At 33.5% G+C, this 25264-nt stretch overlaps 1 protein-coding gene and 1 pseudogene across 1 annotated transcript; one reads left to right on the top strand and one right to left on the bottom strand.

Moving 5' to 3' along the window:
* The first annotated feature begins 6881 nt into the window (after window positions 1-6881).
* LOC139529699 (carbonyl reductase [NADPH] 1 pseudogene) lies at window positions 6882-10764 on the top strand (annotated as a pseudogene).
* A 1800-nt stretch (window positions 10765-12564) lies between these two features.
* Window positions 12565-24454, bottom strand: LOC139529698 (protein PIF-like). The gene is made up of 10 exons (XM_071325551.1): window positions 24230-24454; window positions 19983-20240; window positions 19269-19697; window positions 18703-18897; window positions 17389-17676; window positions 17008-17160; window positions 15855-16219; window positions 14960-15056; window positions 14550-14629; window positions 12565-12765 (listed from the first exon to the last, which is right to left on the bottom strand). The coding sequence occupies exons 1-10, from the start codon at window positions 24324-24326 to the stop codon at window positions 12727-12729; spliced, it is 2001 nt and encodes a 666-aa protein (XP_071181652.1). The 5' UTR covers window positions 24327-24454; the 3' UTR covers window positions 12565-12726.
* Window positions 24455-25264: the final 810 nt, after the last annotated feature.

Raw genomic sequence — 25264 nt, 5'->3', positions numbered from 1 at the left:
ATGTCGGTAAACGCATATGAGACAGCAACCCTACGACTAAAAAAACAAAAACAGACATCAAGAGGTGTACCATAGTTTTTACTCAAAATTCTTTGACATCGTGCCAAGCTCTAAATATCCACAATGTCTAAATTTTGTAATGACATAAAACATCAATTGTAAGATGGGTTATATTTCAACCACTGACGAGGTTCATGACTTTCTACAGTCATAATAACATGGTCGGGGATAAACTAGTTCTTTGATATACCCCCTTTTTTCCCTGGTAAAAATCTCGATCGGTGGCCTAATAACGATACATCAGAGAACATACAATATGATTATTAGTATATTAAAAAACACGTAACTCTAAAGTAATGGTATAAAATACAAGCACTAACAATAGTTAAATATCATTTTAAAGAAAGCTCGCATTTATGGGGGTTCGAAGTTTTTTTCCTGCTGATAAGACATCAATTCGTTCATCATTCTAATATCAAAGTAACTGTAATTCTAAGTAAAGCTTAGATGGCATCGGAACACACGAAGACAAATCTGATCAAAGTAAAGCTTAGACGGTATCGGAACACACGAAGACCAACCTGATCAAAGTAAAGCTTAGACGGTATCGGAACACACGAAGACCAACCTGATCAAAGTAAAGCTTAGACGGTATCGGAACACACGAAGACCAACCTGATCAAAGTAAAGCTTAGACGGTATCGGAACACACGAAGACCAACCTGATCAAAGTAAAGCTTAGACGGTATCGGAACACACGAAGACCAACCTGATCAAAGTAAAGCTTAGACGGTATCGGAACACACGAAGACCAACCTGATCAAAGTAAAGCTTAGACGGTATCGAAACACACGAAGACCAACCTGATCAAAGTAAAGCTTAGACGGTATCGGAACACACGAAGACCAACCTGATCAAAGTAAAGCTTAGACGGTATCGGAACACACGAAGACCAACCTGATCAAAGTAAAGCTTAGACGGTATCGGAACACACGAAGACCAACCTGATCAAAGTAAAGCTTAGACGGTATCGGAACACACGAAGACCAACCTGATCAAAGTAAAGCTTAGACGGTATCGGAACACACGAAGACCAACCTGATCAAAGTAAAGCTTAGACGGTATCGGAACACACGAAGACCAACCTGATCAAAGTAAAGCTTAGACGGTATCGGAACACACGAAGACCAACCTGATCAAAGTAAAGCTTAGACGGTATCGAAACACACGAAGACCAACCTGATCAAAGTAAAGCTTAGACGGTATCGGAACACACGAAGACCAATTTTAACCTGATCAAAGTAAAGCTTAGACGGTATCGGAACACACGAAGACCAACCTGATCAAAGTAAAGCTTAGACGGTATCGGAACACACGAAGACCAACCTGATACATTTTCACAAACGATAATGTACAGAAGTTCAATGCTAAAAAAAAACCTATATATGTCCATTCCCAAAAATATTAAACGCATGAATGAACAAGAACAGTATAAGTATATCTAATCATTTTATAATTGAAGGAAAAAATTCAGCAAGCTTAGTTTGTGTAAAAAAAAGAAAGTTTAAAAGTACAATTTCTAAACTTGTAACGGCTGGAATTTATTGAATGGCAGCTGACTGTTAGTATTTACACTTTTATCGTTAGGGGCATTTGTGTTGATAAGTCTACACTTTATGATTGTCAACAATGTTGTGTGTGCCCTGTAGGTTCTTGACTGAACAATAACATATTATATTCTGTAATTAATACATCAATAATGATTTACGTAGCCTTATGGTACTACTACTAATCACAGTTTAGAACCATATTTCACATATGTATGAGTTGGTGACCATATCAGTCCGGAATACTGACCACCTTTTGAGAATTTATTTGTTTAAAATAACCTATACCGAATTAGAATAATGGAAACTTATTGATATCTTATTGGTGAATAAGAACTGTGCCATATTATAACAAGGAGTAACACACCTACATCTTATTGATATAGGTGTGCCATAAACGTTTATTTCGCCTATTACGGGAAAATAAGTTGCAGTTATATCTGCAAAAAACTGTATTTTATAATAATATCAGGTTTGAAGCCACGTTACCTGATATATTATGATGAGTTATTATGACAATTTTAGTGTGGACACAGATAAGTTTTTACTGGACGTTTACAAAGCTGGTTATGTTATTTCTTATATAGCAATGACAATGAACGTTATCGTATTTGCTATACTTTGTCGTAAAACTTTGCTTTCGCCAGCTACAATTCTTATGCAAGGTTTAGCAGCCGCGGATTTTCTTACTGCGTTGTCCCACTATGGATTTGAACCATTGTTTCAGTCACAATACATTTGTGAGACAAAGAAGGATGTATTTCTATATAACAAGTGTTATTTACCTTACCCGTATTGTTCGATGGCTTTTCATCTCTCAGTTTTATCGTTTACATTCCACACAGTATCATTCTTGATCACAACATGTCTTGGCATACAGAAGGTCGTAGCCATTCTATTCCCAATTTGGACAAAATATCAACTAACAAACAGGAAGGCCGCCATCTGTTGTGTAGGATTCTTCCTTTTGTCCATTTCAATCAGTATTCCGCGTCATTTCAGCGCTTGGTTTCAGCAAGGCAATAGCCTAAACAACCAGTGTTCTTTTCACCCAATAGGAGACGGCGTACTGCAGTATTCGTCTATATATTACATGATGCTTCAGACCATTTTAGTCACGTGTTGTTGTCTTGTCATGCTGATGTCTACAGTATATATATTATACAAATTACTAACTAACAAGTTCCGGGGTCGGATTACGGAGCAGAGAAGGCAGGAAAGGAGATCAGTAATAATGGTGATTATGATTCTTGTGGTATTTCTTCTGACAGAAGTTCCAAAAGTAATTTTGTACTTGTGGTGGTGTTATGAATATATCACTGGTCATTTTAGCACCAAGATGACCAGAGGTAATGAAATGAGTTCTTTGTGGCTGATACGAAGGTATGAGAATGCGATGTCATGGTTACTGGTATATTTTACAGATATGGTACGAGGTAGTGACCAGTACAGATATATCATCTTTAAGTTTCCCATGGAGGTTATTAACTTAATTACTATAGTAGGATGTATGTCAAACTTCGTCATCTATTTCTTAATGTCGTCTAAAATGAGGAATGAAATTATTCTGCTCTTCAGGAAAATGTGTAGCTATTGTGCATGTGAGAGAGAATCGAAACAGATAAAGGACACGACAAATAGTACAGAAGAAGAAATAGAAATGAACCAAATAGACATAATAGGTAACAAACATGTGTACGATGTAGAAAGGAGTTGGACAAACAGAATGGGAAACAACTACACATATTCGATTGGAATTAATCCGACCCCAGGAATAAGAGACTGTACAAAAGAGTTAGATAATAACCCGGTACAAGACACAGGAGATAATTGTACAAAAAAGAAAGAAAGGAACCAGATACAAGGCACAGGAGATGACTGTACAAAAGAGTGAGAAAGGAACCAGATATTAGAGACAGTAAATCACTGTCTAAAAGAGTTAGAAATGAACCAGATACAAGGAACAGGAGATGACTGTACAAAAGAGTGAGAAAGGAACCAGATACTAGAGACAGGAAATCACTGTCTAAAAGACTTAGAAATGAACCAGATACAAGGAACAGGAGATGACTGTACAAAAGAGTGAGAAAGGAACCAGATACAAGGCACAGGAGATGACTGTACAAAAGAGTGAGAAAGGAACCAGATACAAGGCACAGGAGATGACTGTACAAAAGAGTGAGAAAGGAACCAGATACAAGGCACAGGAGATGACTGTACAAAAGAGTGAGAAAGGAACCAGATACAAGGCACAGGAGATGACTGTACAAAAGAGTGAGAAAGGAACCAGATACAAGGCACAGGAGATGACTGTACAAAAGAGTGAGAAAGGAACCAGATATTAGAGACAGTAAATCACTGTCTAAAAGAGTTAGAAATGAACCAGATACAAGGCACAGGAGATGACTGTACAAAAGAGTGAGAAAGGAACCAGATACTAGAGACAGGAAATCACTGTCTAAAAGACTTAGAAATGAACCAGATACAAGGAACAGGAGATGACTGTACAAAAGAGTGAGAAAGGAACCAGATACAAGGCACAGGAGATGACTGTACAAAAGAGTGAGAAAGGAACCAGATACAAGGCACAGGAGATGACTGTACAAAAGAGTGAGAAAGGAACCAGATACTAGAGACAGGAAATCACTGTCTAAAAGAGTTAGAAATAAACCAGATACAAGGAACAGAAAATTACTGAAATCACTGTACAAAAGAGATAGAAAAAAATCAGATACAAGAGACATGAAATCACTGTACAAAATAGATAGAAAGGAATCAGATTCAAGAGACATGAAATCACTGTACAACAGAGCAAGAGAAGACTACGATATAATCAACAGGAAGGACCACCGTGTATATACAAGGAATCGAATCATGTAGACGGAACATAAGTCCGCCGTGCTCGTGCAGATGACATAAAAGGGCTCACATAAAAAGACTAATAAACCAGTACATACAAATGACATAAAAGGGCTCACATAAAAGACTAATAAACCCCTGTACAAATGAAGGAACAATGAACGAAGTACAAATGACATCATACGAACAATAACCGAAGTGCAAATGGCATAAAAGGAACATTAACCGAAGTGCAAATGACATAACACGAACAAAACACTGTACAAGTGACATAAAAGGAACAAAAACCAAAGTGCAATGACATAATAGGAACAATAACTGAAGTGCAAATGAGATACTAGTAAAATAAAAGGAATAGATTATATCTATCGAACAAATATCTAAGAATTATAGAATCGCTGAAAGGATCAGAACACGTAAATCAGATAGAAATGAATTAAATCGAAGTATAAATATAATATAATTGTTTAAATGAGGTTTATTATAAACAACGTAACATAAAAATTGATTAAAACCGTTACGATGAAATGCTCATTAGAGCTTATGTTGTAATATGTTTGTCAATATGCCGAATCAAAATGAAGTTTTACTTACTTACTTACCAAATTCTTTCATAGATACAAATATATGGTCGAAATGTTTGGATGTGCCTATGATTCTTATTAAAAACGGGATATCATTCACATCCTAATTTTTTATGGCGCGGTTATTTATAAAGCTAGTACATTTAGATACGATCCATGTTTACTAACTGATCCTTTAAGGTAGCACAATACAAAGATTTTTCATCTCCAATCAGACATCTTAAAACTGATGTAATTCCACTCATCCTTCTTTTAATTTTATAAATGAGGTACCAAAAGAAAGAAGAATGATTAATCTTTCAAATTGTGATAATTTCATTATGACATAATTATTACATAATTTATTGTTATGTAATTAGTTGGTATATTGCGAAGTCCATACTTGAATGAATTTAGCTTCTTTGTTATTCATAGCATCCCGAAATATTTTATAGATTCTTGCACAACACAGTTTGACCTCCAAAACTGCATATATATTGTTTGTTCATATGTGTACTGTAACACCCGTATCCCAGGTAAGGGCTGGAATGGGCGCTCACAAAAATGCTTAACCCTGCCGTGCATATTATGAATGTGATTGTCCAGTAGGTCAATAACCTTACATACAGTGGTTGTTGTAAGTCCATGTATGTCATATGTGTTTTTCGTAAATTCGTATGTTATAAGTTAGGACAAGGTTTTAAATCCTTGGTTATGGCGTTAGTTTGAGATGTTTGAGATGTTTCGCATTTTCAATTCGGGGCCTTTAATTATTCTGACAAAAGTATTTATACCAAAGTGTTCAAAGAATCAATTCACAAAAATCGTTTCCAGCGTAAAACCAAAACAAACACGATATAGGGTCAATTTCGCTAATATTGAAACTGACATCAAACTTTTTTCTTCTAATTCATGGAAAATACTAGACAGAATGAGATACATAATTAAAACAAAAAAGAAAAAAATATACAAATTGAGAAAAGATACAATATTTAGAGGATTTTCAAGGAATTGAACTTCAACTATGACGTCTTTTTACATTGAAATAGTCCATGTAGTATCTTTTGTATCATTTATTAATAAGAAATATCCGGTTCATCTCTTGTAAGCTATTTTCAAGAACATGGATTATAGACTCAGTCTCGTAGGAAATTTTCCAATTTTTGGATCGCATTATAAAACATAATAAAAACTCTTGATAGGGAATAATTTAATAAATTATAGGCAGTATCAGATGGATAAACACAAATGTATCCTGCTATTGTACAAATGACAGGTATGTACAAATAATGTTTGCCTTATTTGTACTTGTACAAATAAATTCTCCTGTTACCCCTTTTCCACGTTGAGCAAGCGGTAATATGAATATCTCTGTTTCCTAACCAGTTCATTTTGGGGTCCTCTTCGCGGTCCGCGTTTCAACTGTCGATTTCTTTGAGAAATTAGAGACACTGATTTTGATTTTTATAACTTAAGTTTCAAGTGTTGGGAGTAATTTCAGGATAAACACAATATTTATTCATTGTCGGATAATATATAAGTATGTATTTGTACTCTCTACGGAACAACAGAAAAGCTCGGCAGAGCCTCGCTTTTCGCCCCGTTTCTAAAGCTCATACAAATAAATTATATTTTCCAACAACATACATATATTGTATGATTTATACGTGTGATACTAAAGAAAATTTTGAGAGACATGTAGGATTTAAAGATCTTTGATAAATAAAGTATCGATTTATTTGGATTTGAAATGAAAATCATGTCGTACATATACAATTTTACATTATTTACATTGTCCATTTAAATTTGAAAAGAAATCTTTTTTTCAAATTGTGTCCCTTGTGTTTGTAGTCTTTAAAAAAGATCTCGTATTGATCTTTATCAATCAGAGTTGAATCGATTTGTTATGTTTGACTGGTTACCTGTCGTTACAATCACTTCCGGTTACACCTGAGACGGACGACAGGTAAGCATAAATATATATTGTCAATTAACATGATTAATGCATGAAGGTAATTAATAAATCAATCATGTAAATAACATGGTCATTGACGATAACATTATTTATTGATTCATAACACAAATATCATACTTAGAAAAAAAATTGTTATCTATTTACGAAGAACAATCATAGTAAATTGTTTATAATACGAGAAAGGGATATAATGTAGTTTTGTGCTATATACAATGGATTGTATGGCTATGTATATTTTATCATAAGATAAGATAAGAAAATTTATTTTAAGTTTGTAGTACTGATTTCATGTAACACGATTTAAAATAAATTTTCTTATCTTATCTTATCTTATGATAAAATATTCCATAACTTTCTAGATAATACGTTGCAGTTCATACAGAGCTCTCGGTTTAGTATTGTATTGTATCCAGTTAAATTACCAATTTATAGCCTGGGATGTGAGCACCGCGACCTCTATAATAAGCAATTTTCAAGTACACTAGTCGGATTTGTATTCATTATACTATGCAAAATATGCCACAAATGTTCACCAAATTCAATTCCGGGATCAACATAATAGGTACACTCGATATTTTTCAATTTAAATATCTTCTTGAGAAGAATGCTTGACTGAACTATACAAATTTATATGTAATAACTGTAATTTTGTATATTTATGCATCTACACACCAAGTTCACTCTTTATACATCTCCGTTGTTGTTGTAAAGTTTATTTGAGCATGCAAAATATACCATTGGAAAGCAGACCTAAAGCTTGCAACAAATTGTCAGAAATCTAAGTTAAAACTTCATACTGAGAAGCATTAAATTCAAGAACACGCCTAAAAATACGTCTATAAGAAATATAAGCATTATACATTCTAGCGTTTGTTAAATTAACTAAAAAGATAAAACAGATTTGAAGATATTGGCACTCATTGGCACTCATACCATATCTTCTTATATATCTATTATAAAATTATTACGAACTAAGTGTCCCACGCTTCATCTCCAGTCATATTGGAATCTGTTCTGTTTCATTGGTGTAGATTTGAGGAAATAAGCAGGACCGCCGAATAAGTTGGATTTGGAAATAGAAATATAGGATTCTCTTTCGTTATATTAGATTTTGGATCAGTTAATCTGCCCATAGATCGCAAACACACAGGCGGATAAACCCAAAGACTGGTAGAGCTATTTCACTATGGAATTTTATTTTCACGTTCAGATAACGGATGGTGTCAGTTCGAAAAGCTGGGTCGGACTTGTGATTAAGCTTCCGTCAACAAATTATAGAGTCATCAGGGGCGGATCCAGCCATTTTAAAAAAGGGGGGTTCCTAACCCAGGACAAAGGGGGGTTCCAATTACATGTCCCCATTCAAATGCATTGATCGTCCAAAAAAAGGGGGGTTCCAACCTCCGGAACCCCCCCTCTGGATCCGCGCCTGGTCATGCAGATAACGTTTTAAGTATTAAGATTATTAACAATAAAACTGAGAGAAAGTTTTAAGAGTAACAATAGACGATGATTGGAAAACGGATTTATGTCACTGGAATTATACAACAACAACAAACAATTGATAAGAGTTACATGCTCACCTCTTTAAAACATGTTCTGAACAAGAACTGATGAAAATTTATAACATGTACATAATGAAAAGATTGTGACTCTACGACAAAAAATTTGATGGATTAACATAATCTCATTACAGATTTTTTTTACACGCTTTAGAAACTAACAATAAAATGAAATTTAAAAAAGTATTCAAAAGACATCGGCTATTAAATTCTAATTCAACTGTCATAAAAGTAAAAAGCATACATTTAAAAAATCTTTGAAAAAACTGAAGAAGTCCGAAGGTTCGATATCAGAAAAACACAGATTTTGAACGAATTTTTACTGGGTCAAATCATCTCCAAAATTTTCCCTTTTATTTCGTTTCTAATTTTAAGGGAGAGACAAACAAAGTCACAAGTCACAGATAAAGGATTTAATTTCAGCATATACGAACAGTTTGGTTAAGGCAAACTTAAGGTAATACAGAAAAAAAAACAAAGAGAACGGAAACCAATTTACAGACGGACAAGGGTAGCACTGAATGCTATCTCCGCTCCACCCCATCCCAATATACATAATTTTAATTATACAGTTCATGAAAATAATTATATGTATCTTCATGAACTGTACAATTAAAAGGACAAAGGTGGCATAGTACTGCCACTTCTTAATACAGGATGATAATTATAAGGGGTTAGTCTTTGGATAACAAGTTACCAATATCCAATGATACACTTTCCATATATGGTCTATTTGTAACGAGCGGTTACCAAGTTATTTTCTTTATCTTGACAGTAATTTTAACACATCTTATTTGATAAATACGTATATTTTGTAGGATGAGAAAAGTTGCAGTAGTTACGGGAGCGAACAGGGGTATTGGTCTCGCCATCGTTCGGCAGCTATGTAAACAATTTAGCGGTGATGTGTATTTAACAAGCCGAATGTCAGACAATGGTAAAAAGGCTATAGAAAGACTAAAACAGGAAGGTCTTAATCCTATATTCCATGAACTTGACGTCTCACAGCCAGACAGTATTCGCATGTTTGAGGAGTTCATTATCGAACGATATGGCGGAATAGACATACTTATTAACAACGCAGGCGTCAGTTTTGGAAAGGACAAAGTCCCAGTTTTCAGACAGGCACAGCTTTGCTACGAAGTTGATTTCATGGGAACGTTAAACATGTGTAAAATATTTCTTCCCTTAATAAGGCCGCATGGCAGAATTGTTAATCTCACGAACAGTTACATCGGAAAGAAAAGTGCACTAGGTGAACATGCGCAGAATAAATTGGACGTTTCAACAATGTCGCTGTCAGATTTGTGGCTAGTAATGGACTTTTATATAAAAGCTTCGAAGACAGGAACGCATGCTAATGGTGGGTGGCCAGAATCCCCTAAGAAAATGACAAAAACCTTAATAGTTGCAATGACAAAAATTTTATCACGTGATTTAAAAGGCGACCCAAGAAAGAATATACTTATCAATGCTTGTTGTCCGGGATTGACTGATACCGATGGCAGTGTGGAGTTTCGGGATGGGGTCTGCAAGGATACAGTCTTACAGTCAGCCGACCAAGCCGCATCCGGTGTCGTCTGGGTGGCATCGATACGACCAGGACAAAGTTCTCCAAACGGCGAAGTTGTACAGAAAAAAGAAATTGTATCTTGCGACTTTTAGTGCAAAAGTGTCACACGGTAACTGTACTAAATGGATTTAACCATAGTTTGCAGTTTTTAAGAAAGTGCAGGAACAAGATCAGTTATAACTGTTAATGAGTAGGCGAACATTGTGTACTAATTCTATTAAATACGAACACATACGATAACGAAAAACATGAGAACGTTAGAAAAAAGTAAGCCCACGGTCACACGATGTTCGCTCCATCTATTCGTAACATAACTTTAGTTTCACAAACTATAATTATAGATTATTATTAAGTGTACTACTCTTTACGAACTAATTTTATGGAAACCGCCACGGAAACCATGGTTTTCTTCTTTTATGTTTCGAAATTACATGAATAAGGTGCACTCAATTAAATTGTTATGTCTAATTGAAAAAACTATGTGAATCCGTCCAGCAGACTTTTGTACATATATTGTAGAGATATGGAGGTAGATTCAATATCATTTTGTACAAATCACAAAGAAAGCCATAAATATATCGGGTAATTTAATAGTGAACTTATAGAATTAAATAGACTGAATTATTTTGTGTTTATTTACTTTGAGATATCGACTACATGCATAGAATAAAGTAAATAAATGAGTGTATGACTACCATAGAATAAAGTAAATATACAGGGGTGGATCCAGCCATTTTAAAAAGGGGGGGTTCCTAACCCAGGACAAAGGGGGGGTTCCAATTACATGTCCCTTTCAAATGCATTGATCGTCCAAAAAAAGGGAGGGGTTCCAACCCCCGGAACCCCCCCCCCCCCCTTCTGGATCCGCGCCTGATATATGAGTGTATGACTACCATAGATAAATCCATCTGCTCTGAAAGTCTGTGTAAGATATGCTTTAGCTTTTTTATCATTGTGACGATTTCCTGAAAAGTAAGCCTATAAACAAGAAGATGTGGTATGATTTTCAATGACACAACTCTCCACAAGAGACAAAAATAACACAAAAACTAACAACTATAGGTCACCGTACGGCCTTCAACAATGAGCAATGCCCATACCTCAAAAAATTACTATTTTTTCAAGGTTAAAATGGAGGGAAAAAAAACGACTTACTTTCTCCGTTCACAATGTTTACGATCGTCATCCTTAATTGGTTGATTGTTATTGTGACATGGATTTATTTATGTTCATCCGTACACACTTTCATGAAACAAGGAACAACATTTTTGTGGCAATTTGATTTCGTGTTTTTGACATTTTGTTATGTTGGCTATACAAGACTGCAGACATAGGTTGCTTGGCAGATCAATCCGTATCTTCTTCGTCTTTTGGTCTATTTTATTGTTTTTATTTAATTCTCTTCATACACCTACCTCTAGATTTCTCTTTGTGGTAATAACAACAATTTACATTCTTTAAACTAAAGTGTGGTATTTTTTTCCAGTGAAAAAGAGGTGTACAGACAATTAAGTAACATTTGTTTTGCGATACAAAAAAAAACATATAGATTTCTGTATAAATGGTTTTTTTTCAAAGCATTTATCTTTTGTCATAAAAAAACATTACAGTCGTCAACAGAAACTACTCCTGTACAACTAACCATCTGCTCAACATGAGGATATAATGAAGATAATGTTTTTTTTTCTTGAAATGTGAAGGGAATTTTAGCTGATTGCATTGAGTGTGTAGGGAAAGGTAGAATCCTTGCTTAGCTTGCTTGTTAGCTGAATCGTGCAGTCATTATTAGGTAAGGTTTACTACCCGCCTTTCGAAGTAGTCTAGTCTTACAAACAGATATATTGTACTAGGCTACTCTTTCAGGGTAGTTTGCCGTTACCTTATAATGATTTCATGGTTCAGCTACCAAGCAAGCTAACCACGGATTTTACCTTTCCCTACACACACAATGCAATCGGCTGTAAATTTTAAATCTTTTTGTCCTAAAATTCAAATGCAGATGTACAATTCGGTAATTAGATACTCTATGTAATTGTACTTGTCATACAGGTTGGAGGCTTATTAAATAACATAGAACAAAAAATACAAAAACAAGTATGTATTCTGTGAATGTAACTTAGCTGTCATAATATCTTGACATTACCAGAACATATATTTGAGTGTAAAGCTCATCTATAACTGATTCGATTACTAAATGATAAAAAATGGTGTAGATAAAATAAAGATGTATGAATAATTTCGTATAACTGTGATTTAAGTTTTTACTCAATCGGCTGATATCGCATTGTCTATCAAGTTAGAAGCATATTAAAACAGACGATCTCAAAACATAGAATCGGCTGATATCGCATTGTCTATCAAGTTAGAAGCATATTAAAACAGACGATCTCAAAACATAGACTCATTACATTCGTAAATTGATTGCCCATTGGTATTACATCTATTTATAAAATCTTTTGCAACTACTTATTAACTTATGCGACCGATATCCAGGCGCATTAAAAAGACAAGAAAGATAGGAAGAGTTTTTTTAAAATAAAAAGCACAGAACATAGCATGGATTTCGTCAAAACAGCGCCATCTACCGTCAACGTTCGTCATCAGGCATACACGTAAACATCTCAATCTATAAATAACAATGACACACACAAAAAGATGTATTAAATTAATCGAAAAGATTTGTGCTTTTAATATGCTGTTGTTTAAGTTTTATTTGAAGAGTTTAGTTGTTATGGCCATGATGGCAGTCCTTTGATATTTTATGTTTGAATATATATTTTTTTTGGTGTAAATGTAAAGCAAAGTTATATCCGAGTGAAATTTGATCCGGTGGAAAAAATGTCACGGTAGTTGTTGATATTTTTTTATCCGGAGGAAAATATTTCACTGGGATATATTTTCCTTTGCCGTGAAATTCTATCTGGGTAGTCAAACTATTGAATAGTTTAAAATTATTTTTTTTTACAAATACTATGAAATAATTGTAGTGTTTTTGAATTAAAGCTAAATTGTTAAAAATATATATATTATAATTGGAAATAATTTCACATATGATCATTGAAAATAATATCCTGAAATAATGTTATTTTTTGGGGTTTGGTCGCTGTGGAATTATTGTATACTCTTAATTCGATAAATCGTTATTGGCGCTGTAGCATTTGCAGCTTTTATTTCTGTGGTATGATTGTATGATCGAATCAAAGAAAGATTTCAAGTGTCTTTTAGAACTCGTTTGGTATTTTGTATTTAAGTGCCGAAAGCACGAAAGCGGTTTCTGTGTTCTTTTATTTTAAGTTATCTATTGTTCTTCAAATCACAAATTATCTAGTTTATATTGGTATGGGTATAACAAAAGATTAGTTGTACCATACAAATCATATGAATATAAGTTTGACAATTTAGTCTTAGATGAATGATTTTGTATTAGTTGTTAGTGGATTTGAACTATAGCTGTAAGTTAACTGCGAGTACTCTCAGATCTGTTCCTAGTGTCTTTTTGTTGTTAGGATGTACAAGTACCCGGCCGCGTCCACATATATATGTTTGTCCATCTAATGAGTTAAGCCTTTTTCAACTGATTTTTATAGTTCGTTCTTATGTTGTACTGTTATACCACTGTCCTAGGTTAGGGGAGGGTTGGAATCCCGCAAACATGTTTAACCCCGCCACATTATGTATATATGTGCCTGTCCCAATTAAGTCAGAAGCCTGTAATTCAGTGGTTGTCGTTGGTTTATGTGTTACATATTTGTTTTTCGTTCATTTTTTCAAATAAATAAGGCAGTTAGTTTTCTCGTTTGAATTGTTTTACATTTTCATTTCGGGACCTTTTATAGCTGACTATGTGGTATGGGCTTTGATCATTGTTGAAGGCCGTACGATGACCTATAGTTGTTAATTTCTGTGTCATTTTGGTCTCTTGTGAAGAGTTGTCTCATTGGCAATCATACCACATCTTCTTTTTTTATATTGACGTTCATTTCCTGTCTGAACTATAACATATTTGTTCAGGGGCCAGCTAAATCTTGCTGGATTTTCTCACTGTGTTAAAAAACCATTGATGGACCTTTTCCGCTCTTTTGGTTGTTGTCTCATTGACACATCCCCCGTTTCTATCCTCAACTTTAAGTCAACTACATATGCAAGTGGCTGTCTTCGTGATGTTTGTTTATGGTTACTGTGCTCGCTCGTCAATGAAATATTATACCAATGAAATATAATACTGATTACAATCTGATGTTTGATCATTGCTTAGTTGATGGTACTATATTGTGAACTGTACCAGGACTTTCAAATGTTCATGTTCTTTTTAGATGTCTGACTTGCTTATTAATCCGTATACTTGCATCTATTTACTTGGTTTGAAAGTATCGACTTTAAAGAAAACAATGAAATTATTAGAGTACGTACGTCATCCATTTCGCCTTCAAAGTCATCCATTTCTTGTCCGTGACCAATCTGCAGAGCGCACGCTCGTCTTTCTATTGGACCTGTAGTAAAAATGATATATGATGAAAAATAGGTAACCTTCTTGATTGAAATAACAGTAAATATAAAAAAAAAAGTAGACTGCTTCATATCTGGACATCTAGATATTTACAATGTGGTCCAATTAATACTTATCTTTGCGAAAAAAAGGGATGATCGAGTTCTTTATTTTCTTGTAATTTATTTTCCACGCAAGTGTCCATAATGGCAAGTTTAAATAATCTCTTAACCTTACAACAATTGGTTGAATTATTGAATATCTGTGACAATACATTGCACACATTTCCTTTCGGACAGTACATTATACACCTGCCTACTTTAGGTCACTTTACCTGAACCATCAAGGAACTTAGAATATTTGACGTTATTTACTTCTCCTTCTAATTTTCCATCGGAGTATTTATAAACAATGTTCTTCCAGTCATCACCCTATTAAAAAAAGATTAGACAATTTGCACAAATACACTATAGTAAAGAAACTTTTGGGTATAGCTACGACTTGATATAGGATCGCAAGTATAACTAGACATTCAAGAAAAAATTCAAGCTAACGTTGGTAAGATTTCGAATTATTGTTCGAGATAAAGGAATTTCGGGTTAAAGATTGAGTGATGATTGAAGTTAGAGTCAAAGCTTAATTTAAAATTTAGATTGAAATTCAAAACAGTGTAGCTGTGGCCATTGATTGACACATTAAAATCATCCATTGACTGGGACAATTTAGGTGAACGTTTGTATGTAACGACCAATGCTCACTATGTACTTTTTAAAGACACTTAAACTATGGGGTCACCAAAGGTTCTCAACACCTAAATAAAGTAATTCGAAAATTAATCAGAAATAACACGATATTTTGATTTATATCAATTATATAAATCAAAACACAAAGGTTATTTTCGAATTATTTTATAATTAAAGGCGTTAAGAAACCTTTGGTGACCCCACAGTTTAAATATCTATCGTAGGTACGTCGTGAACAGTGGTCGTTACAAACAAACGTTCACGTAAATTGTCCCAGTCAATGGATGATTTTAATCTGTCAATCAATGGCCACAGCTACACTGTTTTGAATTTCATTCTAAGTTAAATTTTGAGTTACCCTTGCGTTATCGTTCGAGTTAAATTTCGATTTAGAATCATTATTATTTCGGATTTCTTTTTATACTAGTAGTTTCGATTTATTTAAGCGGCTTTGTTTATTTTGTCCATTAAACTGATAGAACTTACTGGTGTAGGAATTTCAAAACTAGTAAAATGTCCACCATCTGCCTGCGCACCAAATATAATGGCGTCTTCTTCTTTTGCCACTAACAGTGAAGCATTGTTTCCACAATCGCCATTACTAACGATAGCTTGTGGACGTGTTGATCTTTTATCCAGCTTCTTCCTGCGAGTGTCTTTAATGCGCAGACGTAGAACAACAGTGCCACCTAGATCAACATTGGATAGCTGTGGTACACGGAGTAAGCTTTTACCATCAAACTTAGCAATACCATTCGTGACGTTGACATTCTGGTTCACAACATAAATAGGATTTCGTGCCTCTTCAAATGATTTTCCAAAATCTAGTTTAACTTTTGATTTACATCCTCCTAAAACAAATTTACAAATATTTAAATAAAATTGAGAATGGAAATGGGGAATGTGTCAAAGAGACAATCCGACCAAAGAACAGAAAACAGCCGAAGGCGTTCAATGGGTCTTCAATGCAGCGAGAAAATCCCACACCCAGAAACGTGCTTCAACTGACCCCTTAAGTATTCAAAGTCCCCGGTGTTACTATCATCTCAGTAGTCAGTGCTTATGTACACTGACTTGGTTAAAACATACATTTCTAAAAAAAAACATTTATTTTATTAAGAAATTTGAAAAAAACGCAAGGTGTCAACTCCCTTCTTTAAATGGATTTGGCTATTCTGTAAAGGCCCCTTTTTGTTTTCTCCGAACGTGTACTTAAATACTCGTGGTTGCCCAAGTTTAAGGTTTGAACATTCCTGGTGGTAGTAAAAAAAGGAAAAGTACTTTAGGTGTACACAGTGTATAAAAAGCTGTATTAATTAAACAAATGATTAAATATATTTCATAATCATGGATTCATATTAATACTCATTGTTTGGTACTTGTTGTGCAGGAACTATACCTACGTTTAAAGAGTCTATCTAGAATTTTAGCTGGTTCATTTATCTAGTTTCAGCCCAGTTATTAGGGAATTGTCTGTACTCATGTTCAAAAGAGTTTTGAAGATCAGCATTTGGTCTTTCCTTGTTATCTATATTTGTAAATATTTTCAAATTAATTTAGCCATGAAAGTAATGGTATACTTCTACGATTTGACAAATTGATGTATAAAGATTTAAACAGTAATCAACAGTACCATTACCTGTAGTCGTATTAAAGACCGCCATTACAGTACAATGACAATCTTCGGCATTGAAATGAGTACCAGGTGCGCACGGCATCTTCACCCAACCATTAAATTCTACATATTGTTCGAAGAAATCTGGGTCATCCTTCACTGGTTTTTTGTCGCAAACTAAAGCATAAAATAATTGACAGTTTTTATGAATATGTTTCAATTAGATATATGTATCAATATAAAAAAAAAATACCATTGTATTCCACAGAGTAAATAAATAATTGCAAAGTTGACGATCAAATCCATTACAATATTGGTTTAGTCTTTCATCTTTTAACTTCAAAATTCGGTATACCTAATGTTTTTTCTCCTACTTTAATATGATATATAGGATGTCTGACTTACGTTTTTTTACAGCTTTAACCACTGGCATCTTCTCAAGCTTATTATTGATCGTGTCAGCATCTGGAATACGTTCTTTTACGACTTTATCGGAAGCCAAAAAAGAGGCTTGTCTGGGTGGACAAGGTTCCTTGCAACTTTCATCAGGAACGCACCCAATGCCCTTTTTGTATCTATAATTAACAGGACAGCACATAGGGTATGACTGGTTCCCTTCGCATGCCCAAAAGGAGCGACAGTTACCAGAACTTGCCTCGTATGTGTACAGTGTTTGATCGATGAGACATCTGTCTGCAAGAATTAAAAAGACAGTTTTCCTTTACTAAGATATTTTTACTTAATAATTTTGACTTATACTATAAGAATCCATAAATTCCATTTTATGCGTAAAAATGGGTGTTCTGATTCGATATTCCATATTGATTCGACAAAGTTTACTTTGAAATGAATTTCGTTTTTGTTACGAAAGACAAAGTGAACTTTTATTTAATGGCCGTCGAGAGCATTTCGTGCGCACTATATGGAATATTGATTCAACACTAAAGTGTATTTGAAATGTTCAATTTAGACGTACATTGGAAATTGTAGCAAATTCCGTCTTTTTAATTCTTGCTTTATCTCCGATCCAAAAGAAGAAATGCGTAAACTGTATTATATTTTATTGAAGTAAAGTCACTATTGTACAAAAATGTTTCTATTTCATCATCGTAAAGAGAAAACTGATTGAACATTTCAAATTATAACTTTGATACACATAATATAGTATAATAATTATGTTTGAAACTTTAAAATAACTGAGGTAGATATTGTATGAAATAAAAAAAAATACAAACAATCGAATACATATCTGTCAAAATAATAAAAATATTGAACAAGAAATTAAAACGAGAAAAAATAAATTCCCCCACATAAAATAAAAAAAGGAGAACGAACTAGAAAGAAACACCATACAAATACATAAAAAAAAAGCAAAACCTAATAAATGAAAACAAACAAAATACACATTTAAAACATTCGTTAAACCCCAAATAACATAATACCGCAAAACAAACAAAATAGAAACATAACACGGATTGTCATTTGTAGAATGAAGTTCACACTATACTATGCCCTCTAATAACCAGTGTTTATTCTCGTTCACTAGTCTGAAATATTAATCATCGGATCCGTAGTCATCAGAATCCGAGTCATTCATATCATATCTATATGGATTTCTTGAATAAAATTTTACATTAAATGATGGATGTATTCTTTTTGTGTTCAGAAAGCGCATGCGTATTATGCGGTACAACAATTTCATTAAAAGCTGCTGCCTACCGTTCGGACACTTGACCATACCAGCCGGTTGACAAGTTAATGATTCCTGACTCCAGAAATTTCCCCATGGGCATTCCTGTATCACAGCTGCTTTTATTCCGGCATTTCCAAAATAACACTGGACGAATTTGCCACAGTCGTTAGGATGTCCATTAAATCCTGCTCCGTTCCTCATTTTACATCCGTCACATGGATCTGTAATGCAAATATCATGAATTTAAAAATAGAGATATGTTGTATGATACACAATGAGACAACTATTCATCAAGTAGCAAAGGATGAAGTTAAAATTAACTACAATTATCAATATCATTCAAACTGTCTTTTTAAAGTCTTCTCACAGTAATTTTTCTACTGATTTATACTCTTTCTTTTTTTTAACTCGTATACAGTCATCAGCGGATTTATAAGATTCAGTGATGTGGGAAACTGCTGCTTGACACCTATTTCCTAATCTGATGTTTTTGTAATTATCGGATGAATATGATACCATAAGGTAAAGTAAGACATATTCCCGATTTCCATTCTCAATTTAAAGATACTACTGACTAGTAATGAATACTTACCCCAGTCTGCTGTTGTTGTCATCATTGTTGTTGTTGTTGTTGGAGTAGTCGTAGAAGTTGTTGTAGATGTTGTTGTAGTCGGCGCTGGAGTCGTCGTCGTTGTTGTCGTAGTTGTTGTGGTCGTTGTGGTTGATGTGGTGGTTGTAGGACATACCTCTTTCACAAGTGTTGAAACTACAGATTTTAACTGGTCGAAAGTACTTATAGATAAAACCTTGTCGGCACCCGATGCTATTGAGATTAATTCGATTTTATCGATTAATTGGGATACTCCTACAGCAAATATTGTCACACCGGAAGTCTTTGTAATAAGAGATTGTTGTGCAGTTTTCTCTGGGTCTTTCGATATGCCATCGGTGATAACAATTCCCACCTTAGGAACGTCTTTACGGCCTTGCTTCTGAAACATCTCTCTCATAGCTTTTATTCCTGTCAACGAAAGATTTACGGTCCAATTATTAAAGAAACGCAATAAAAACAATTTATGAAATTTATGTTTCAACTTGTAATGTTGTTGAAAATATGGAGATTGTGATTTTTCCACACGGTTATCAAGATAAGGAAAAAGTGTTTATATGATTTACATTTTACTATTTGTTTCTTTGTTCACGATACAAAGGACAAATGTTCATTGAATTGCCAAAAATTTATAGCACAAAAAAGATATTATATTAGCGATATTATTTTGAATTTATAAAAGAAGAGCTAAATTACCCAGATCGGTTCTTGTTCCATCTCTAGGATGACGTAAAGCAAGGATATCCTTTCTCAACTGCTCTTTATTAGATGATAATGAAATGGTTGCAGATACATCACTACTGTACAATACGAGGCCAAACTTGGCTTGATCATCTGCTAAATGCAATGCTTCTTGGTAATCCGCTAATGACTTTTTCAGAATAATAAAATCTTTAGCTGTGATACTATCCGAACCATCGACCACGACGATCAGATCCAAAAGTGAACGGCATTCTGCAATAAAAAAGGGCGATTATCAATTATGTACGAATGATAAGATACGAAGACGTAGAAAAAGAAGAAAAAAAAAAGAAAGAAAAACACATTTATTTAAAGGACATAATTTTCATGGGGAAAGAAAACACAATTGTGCAAAGGAGATAATTTTAATGAATGAAAACACTATTTGTTTAAGGAAGACAATTTCCAAACAACATCGAATGCGATTTTTCACTTTTCATATGTAGACATAGGAAGTTTCATATGCAGACATATGCATGTGTGCATATTTAATTGATTGTCGGTTGCTTTACATCCAGTGAAAAATATTTCATACAGGTTCAGGGCGATGCAAATAAAGTATCAATGATTTCCAATAGTGAACTAAAAGAGACGATTATGTATTTAGGTCATGAACACTGAGCAACCCATTGACAAAAATAACAAACATAAATCTAGTTGGCAACATAGAACAATTTATGATATTGTCCTGTATGTGATCTATTTGACATACATTTTTAATTTATCACTTTAAATAGATTGTAGGTATCGCTCCCCTTAATGATATGACATGGCATGTTGTACATGGAAATTAATGGACCTTAATTGGTAATGACAAGTTTTCTAAATACTAGTTGATGTCTTATATTTGTAGCTGAGTATCGCGGTCATACGGAATCAATCTTTCAGTTGTACTGAATTAAGGTGAAGTTTATTTATAAAAAGCTCAAGAAATGTCAGTTGTATTATTGGTTCTCGCCATGTATGCTCGGGCTGATATATAATGACTTAGCGTTGATAATAAACCAGATTTTAAAAATGTCGTGCAATAATCTGAAATTCTTAAATAAAAGACAGGTTAACATGGTTAAGTAGTGGAGTTTCCATTAAAGACAGGTTAACATGGTTAAGTAGTGGAATTTTCATTAAAGACAGGTTAACATGGTTAAGTAGCGTTTTCATTAAAGACAGGTTAACATGGTTAAGTAGTGGAGTTTCCAGTCACACTCAAATAATCAAAGAGTTTTAAAATAAGGAGACATCAACAATCCCACCTCGTATAGAATACATTGACTGTCCTAAAATAGATAGAATGAGATTTTATAAAATGTATTTTTTTCAGGCTTAAAATTCTTGCATACTAGGAATGCCTTTAGGCAGCGCTTATATAAAAAATATAATTGTATTAACATTTGTTTACAGCGAAAGTAGTTGTCAAGGAAGGACATGTCATTTTGACACGAAAAATATGTTCAGCGAAAAAACTAACAAGAAACGATACAATGAAATACTGTTGTTTTTGACCGTGTTGATACTTGAGATATGGGTATGGTTACAAACAATAGTTCCTTCAATTTAACGCCTTTTTAGTTCTGTTTCAATAGATTATTTAATTGTTATGTCAACAGGTATCATGTAGGGAGTGATATTTTACATCCGACAGCATAAATATGATTTCGTAGTCTTTCGTAATATCTGTTATTACTTTCTAGTAAACACGTCCACCCAATGGTCTAACTTATGGGAACATTTTTCACACTCTATAACTGACACTCATTTTGGCTTTTGATATTAAAATAAGGAGATGTGGTATGATTGCCAATGATGCAACTATCCACCAAAGATCATTGAAAGGAATATGAATTAGCAACGACTCATAATTGACAACCGTACGACCTTCAACAATTGGAAAAACCTTTACCTATGGCAAGCCGTTCTCGTCAAAACTATGTTTAAACCATTTTTCGAAAAATTTACACACTGAGAATTACAACAAAGCACACTGAGATTTAAAAACTTCAAAACGCACACTGAGAATTGAAAATTACACACTGAGAATTGAAAATTACACACTTAGAATTACAAATTACACACTGAGATTTCATAAAGACGCACTGAGATTACAGAAATGAAAAACGCACACTGAGAATTGAAAATTACACACTGAGAATTGAATATTACACACTGAGATTTCAAAAAGACACACTGAGAATAAATTAACTGAAAACACACACTGAGAATTTGAAATTACACACTGAGAATTTAAAATTACACACTGAGAATTTAAAATTACACACTGAGATTTGTGCGCACTTTTTATGCGCACATATCTAATTAGCATACTTAATCTGAATCTATTACAAGCTTAAAACAACAAGGGAACAGAACTCGTTAGTCCTTCGATTTGGTTCCAAATTATTAATAAAAAAAACTTTAGAAATACAAGAACAAGAAAAATACCCACTTACACTTATTACAAAATATAACCAAATGGTGAAAAACTTTATTAAAATTATAAGAAAACATTGGAACAATCTACAAAAGAATGCAGTGAAATTTTTACCCAAGTGTCTATTATAGCATATAAACGTAACAAAAATATACAAGATTAACTAGCGAAACCAGGGAAACCAGGGAAACAGTTGGAAGACTTTTGAAAAGGGACCCACGGTTTTAAGTAAAAAAAATCATCCCGATACACTGGTAGTAATGATCTGAATTATAGGCAATAAACTTATGAATATGAGCGATGTTAAGTCTTGAAGTTTATTACGAATGTTGGTTGAAGGAATCGCATTTCATTATAATGACAAGAGTTCTTGAGATCAAGATATTAATCTGTTGAATTATTCATCTCATGAATATTCATTAGTAATTTGCATATTAATCTCAGTGTGTATTTTTGAAATCTCAGTGTGTAATTAACAATTCTCAGTGTGTGTTTTTCAATTTATATCATCTCAGTGTGTCTTTTTAAAATCTCAGTGTGTAATTTTCAATTCTCAGTGTGCGTTTTTCATTTCTGTAATCTCAGAGCGTCTTTATGAAATCTCAGTGTGTAATTTGTAATTCTCAGTGTGTAATTTTCAATTCTCAGTGTGTAATTTTCAATTCTCAGTGTGCGTTTTGAAGTTTTTAAATCTCAGTGTGCTTTGTTGTAATTCTCAGTGTGTAAATTTTTCGAAAAATGGTTTAAACATAGTTTTGACGAGAACGGCTTGCCATATTTACCGGCTATATAAGGCCTCGACATGAAAAATACAGAATAATTCAATTAAAAAAAACGAAGGGCCTAATTTATAACGAAACAAAAAAAGATATAACAGTCATGAACAAACTACAACTACTGAACTGCATGCTCCGGAATTGTGACAGGCATACACAGAATATGACACTGTTACACATGTTTGTAAGCGCTCATCCCTCCAATGTAAACTGGAACAGGGGTGTTACAGCATAACATAAGAACAAACTATAAAAACCATGCATTTGAAAAGGGCTTAACTTGTTAACAAAGCAGAAAACATATCTAACAAAAACACAGACGAACATTGCAGGGTATTTATACATCCTTCACAACAAAGACACAAAGTATACAGAGAGTACTCGCAGTTATTGACAGCTATCGTTTAAAACCAATAACAACTGATAATGTATATATAAGACCAAAATATCAATCAATACACATCCATCATCCAATGGATTTAGTGTAAAGACGTAATTTGAAATCACACAAAACATGACCATTTACAGTGCCAAAATATAGGTATCGACAGATTGTAGTATCGTTAAAGTGCATATGAGTATAACAAAAATATTCTGTATGGTTATAATTTCCTAATTAACAAAATCAATATTTATACCAATAAAACGATCTTCAAAGATTTGATAACACGACTGATTTAAACCTCATAGAATAAGTTTACCCGAATCGAATATAAATTTCCTGTTTTTCTAATGCATGCATAGCAAGAGATGCCTATTTTAGAAAAGATAAAGACGCTATCTCTGACATACTATAGTCGCAGCGATTTTTTTTAATCTAAATTTATTCCAAACAATGAAAATATAAATATCTTAATAATTATCAATTAGAAAGTTTTATATATTTTGTATATGTGTGTTTTTATTGAATGTTATTCGATTTGAATAGAACATTTCAACTAATCAGAAATATAATTTTGGTTCCGTAATTCTAATAATCTTGAAACCCATATACTTACTTAAGCTGCGTGTAAATCTTCCAGGCGCACTATTTGAAATTGAAAATATTGAAAACAGTATCGAATAAATTAAAACCAGGCAGCTATTCCATTCCATGCTTAGATCCGGTGTGTTCGTGAGAAAATTATCAGCAAGTTTTTTGCATGTTATTTTAGAAAGAAAAAAAAGTGCATTAGCCCGATAATTAGTTTTTATAGTATGTTTAATGAATACACAAACAAGAGTTGTCCATTTCTTCTTGTCATCACTAGGGTCAATCAATTAATACCTGGTGTTTAATATCAGCTTTTGGGGGTCCTAAAGGGAAACACATGATATATACTTTATGTATTAGAAGAATACTTTTTCGATAGTACTGTTACTATTTGTAATTGTTATTTAAATAACGTGCAAAATATAGAAAAAAATATTTCTACGATATATTTAAATCGAATTGCCGACAGAGTACACAAATGTTTGTTGTTGTATAAATGCTACCTAGCAGCAAAAAGAATGGATTAGGTGAATACCCAATAATCAAACAATCTCAAGAAATACATAGAAATGAACAAATTATTTTTCTATAAACTGACATTTTCCATATCAGAAATATTTATATAACTGCATTAAGATTACGGAAACGTATTTCAAATGATGTTTTTTTTATATATATATTATATAGATTTAGACCAAGACCTCTCAGTAATATGCCTACGATATATACCAAACCATATGGGGCCTCAATAAAAAAAAATCCCTTACATGAAAATACTCGATTTGTTTTCGCTATTAAGCTCACTTAAAACCTGATAATTGATACGAATTTTACATGGTGTCAAATTATGTTTGTTTGTCAAGTAATGTGCATTCTGACATTGGTCATAGCTGTCATTATCATTGTCTCTAATACATATCTGATTAATAAGCATTCAATCAGAGGAATTTTGTACAAGATTCGACTTATGTGGGGGTTTGATAGAGCCTCGGTTGAGACAAAGAGAGAGCTGAAATAAAGAGGGTGGATTCTAATTAAAAAATAGAGAAACTAAACAATT

Source organism: Mytilus edulis, chromosome 7 (assembly GCF_963676685.1).
Source record: "Mytilus edulis chromosome 7, xbMytEdul2.2, whole genome shotgun sequence".
NCBI lineage: Eukaryota > Metazoa > Mollusca > Bivalvia > Mytilida > Mytilidae > Mytilus > Mytilus edulis.
This window is presented reverse-complemented; position numbering and strand designations above follow the sequence as displayed.

Excerpts from the sequence above, each read along its gene's own strand:
- LOC139529698 (XM_071325551.1), bottom strand. The coding sequence starts at position 24,326 with ATGGAATGGAATAGCTGCCTGGTTTTAATTTATTCGATACTGTTTTCA. Across the intron at positions 16,220-17,007 it reads GGTCTTTAATACGACTACAG|GAGGATGTAAATCAAAAGTT; the intron begins GTAATGGTACTG and ends AATTTGTTTTAG. Across the intron at positions 14,630-14,959 it reads TAAGTTCCTTGATGGTTCAG|GTCCAATAGAAAGACGAGCG; the intron begins GTAAAGTGACCT and ends TTTTTACTACAG.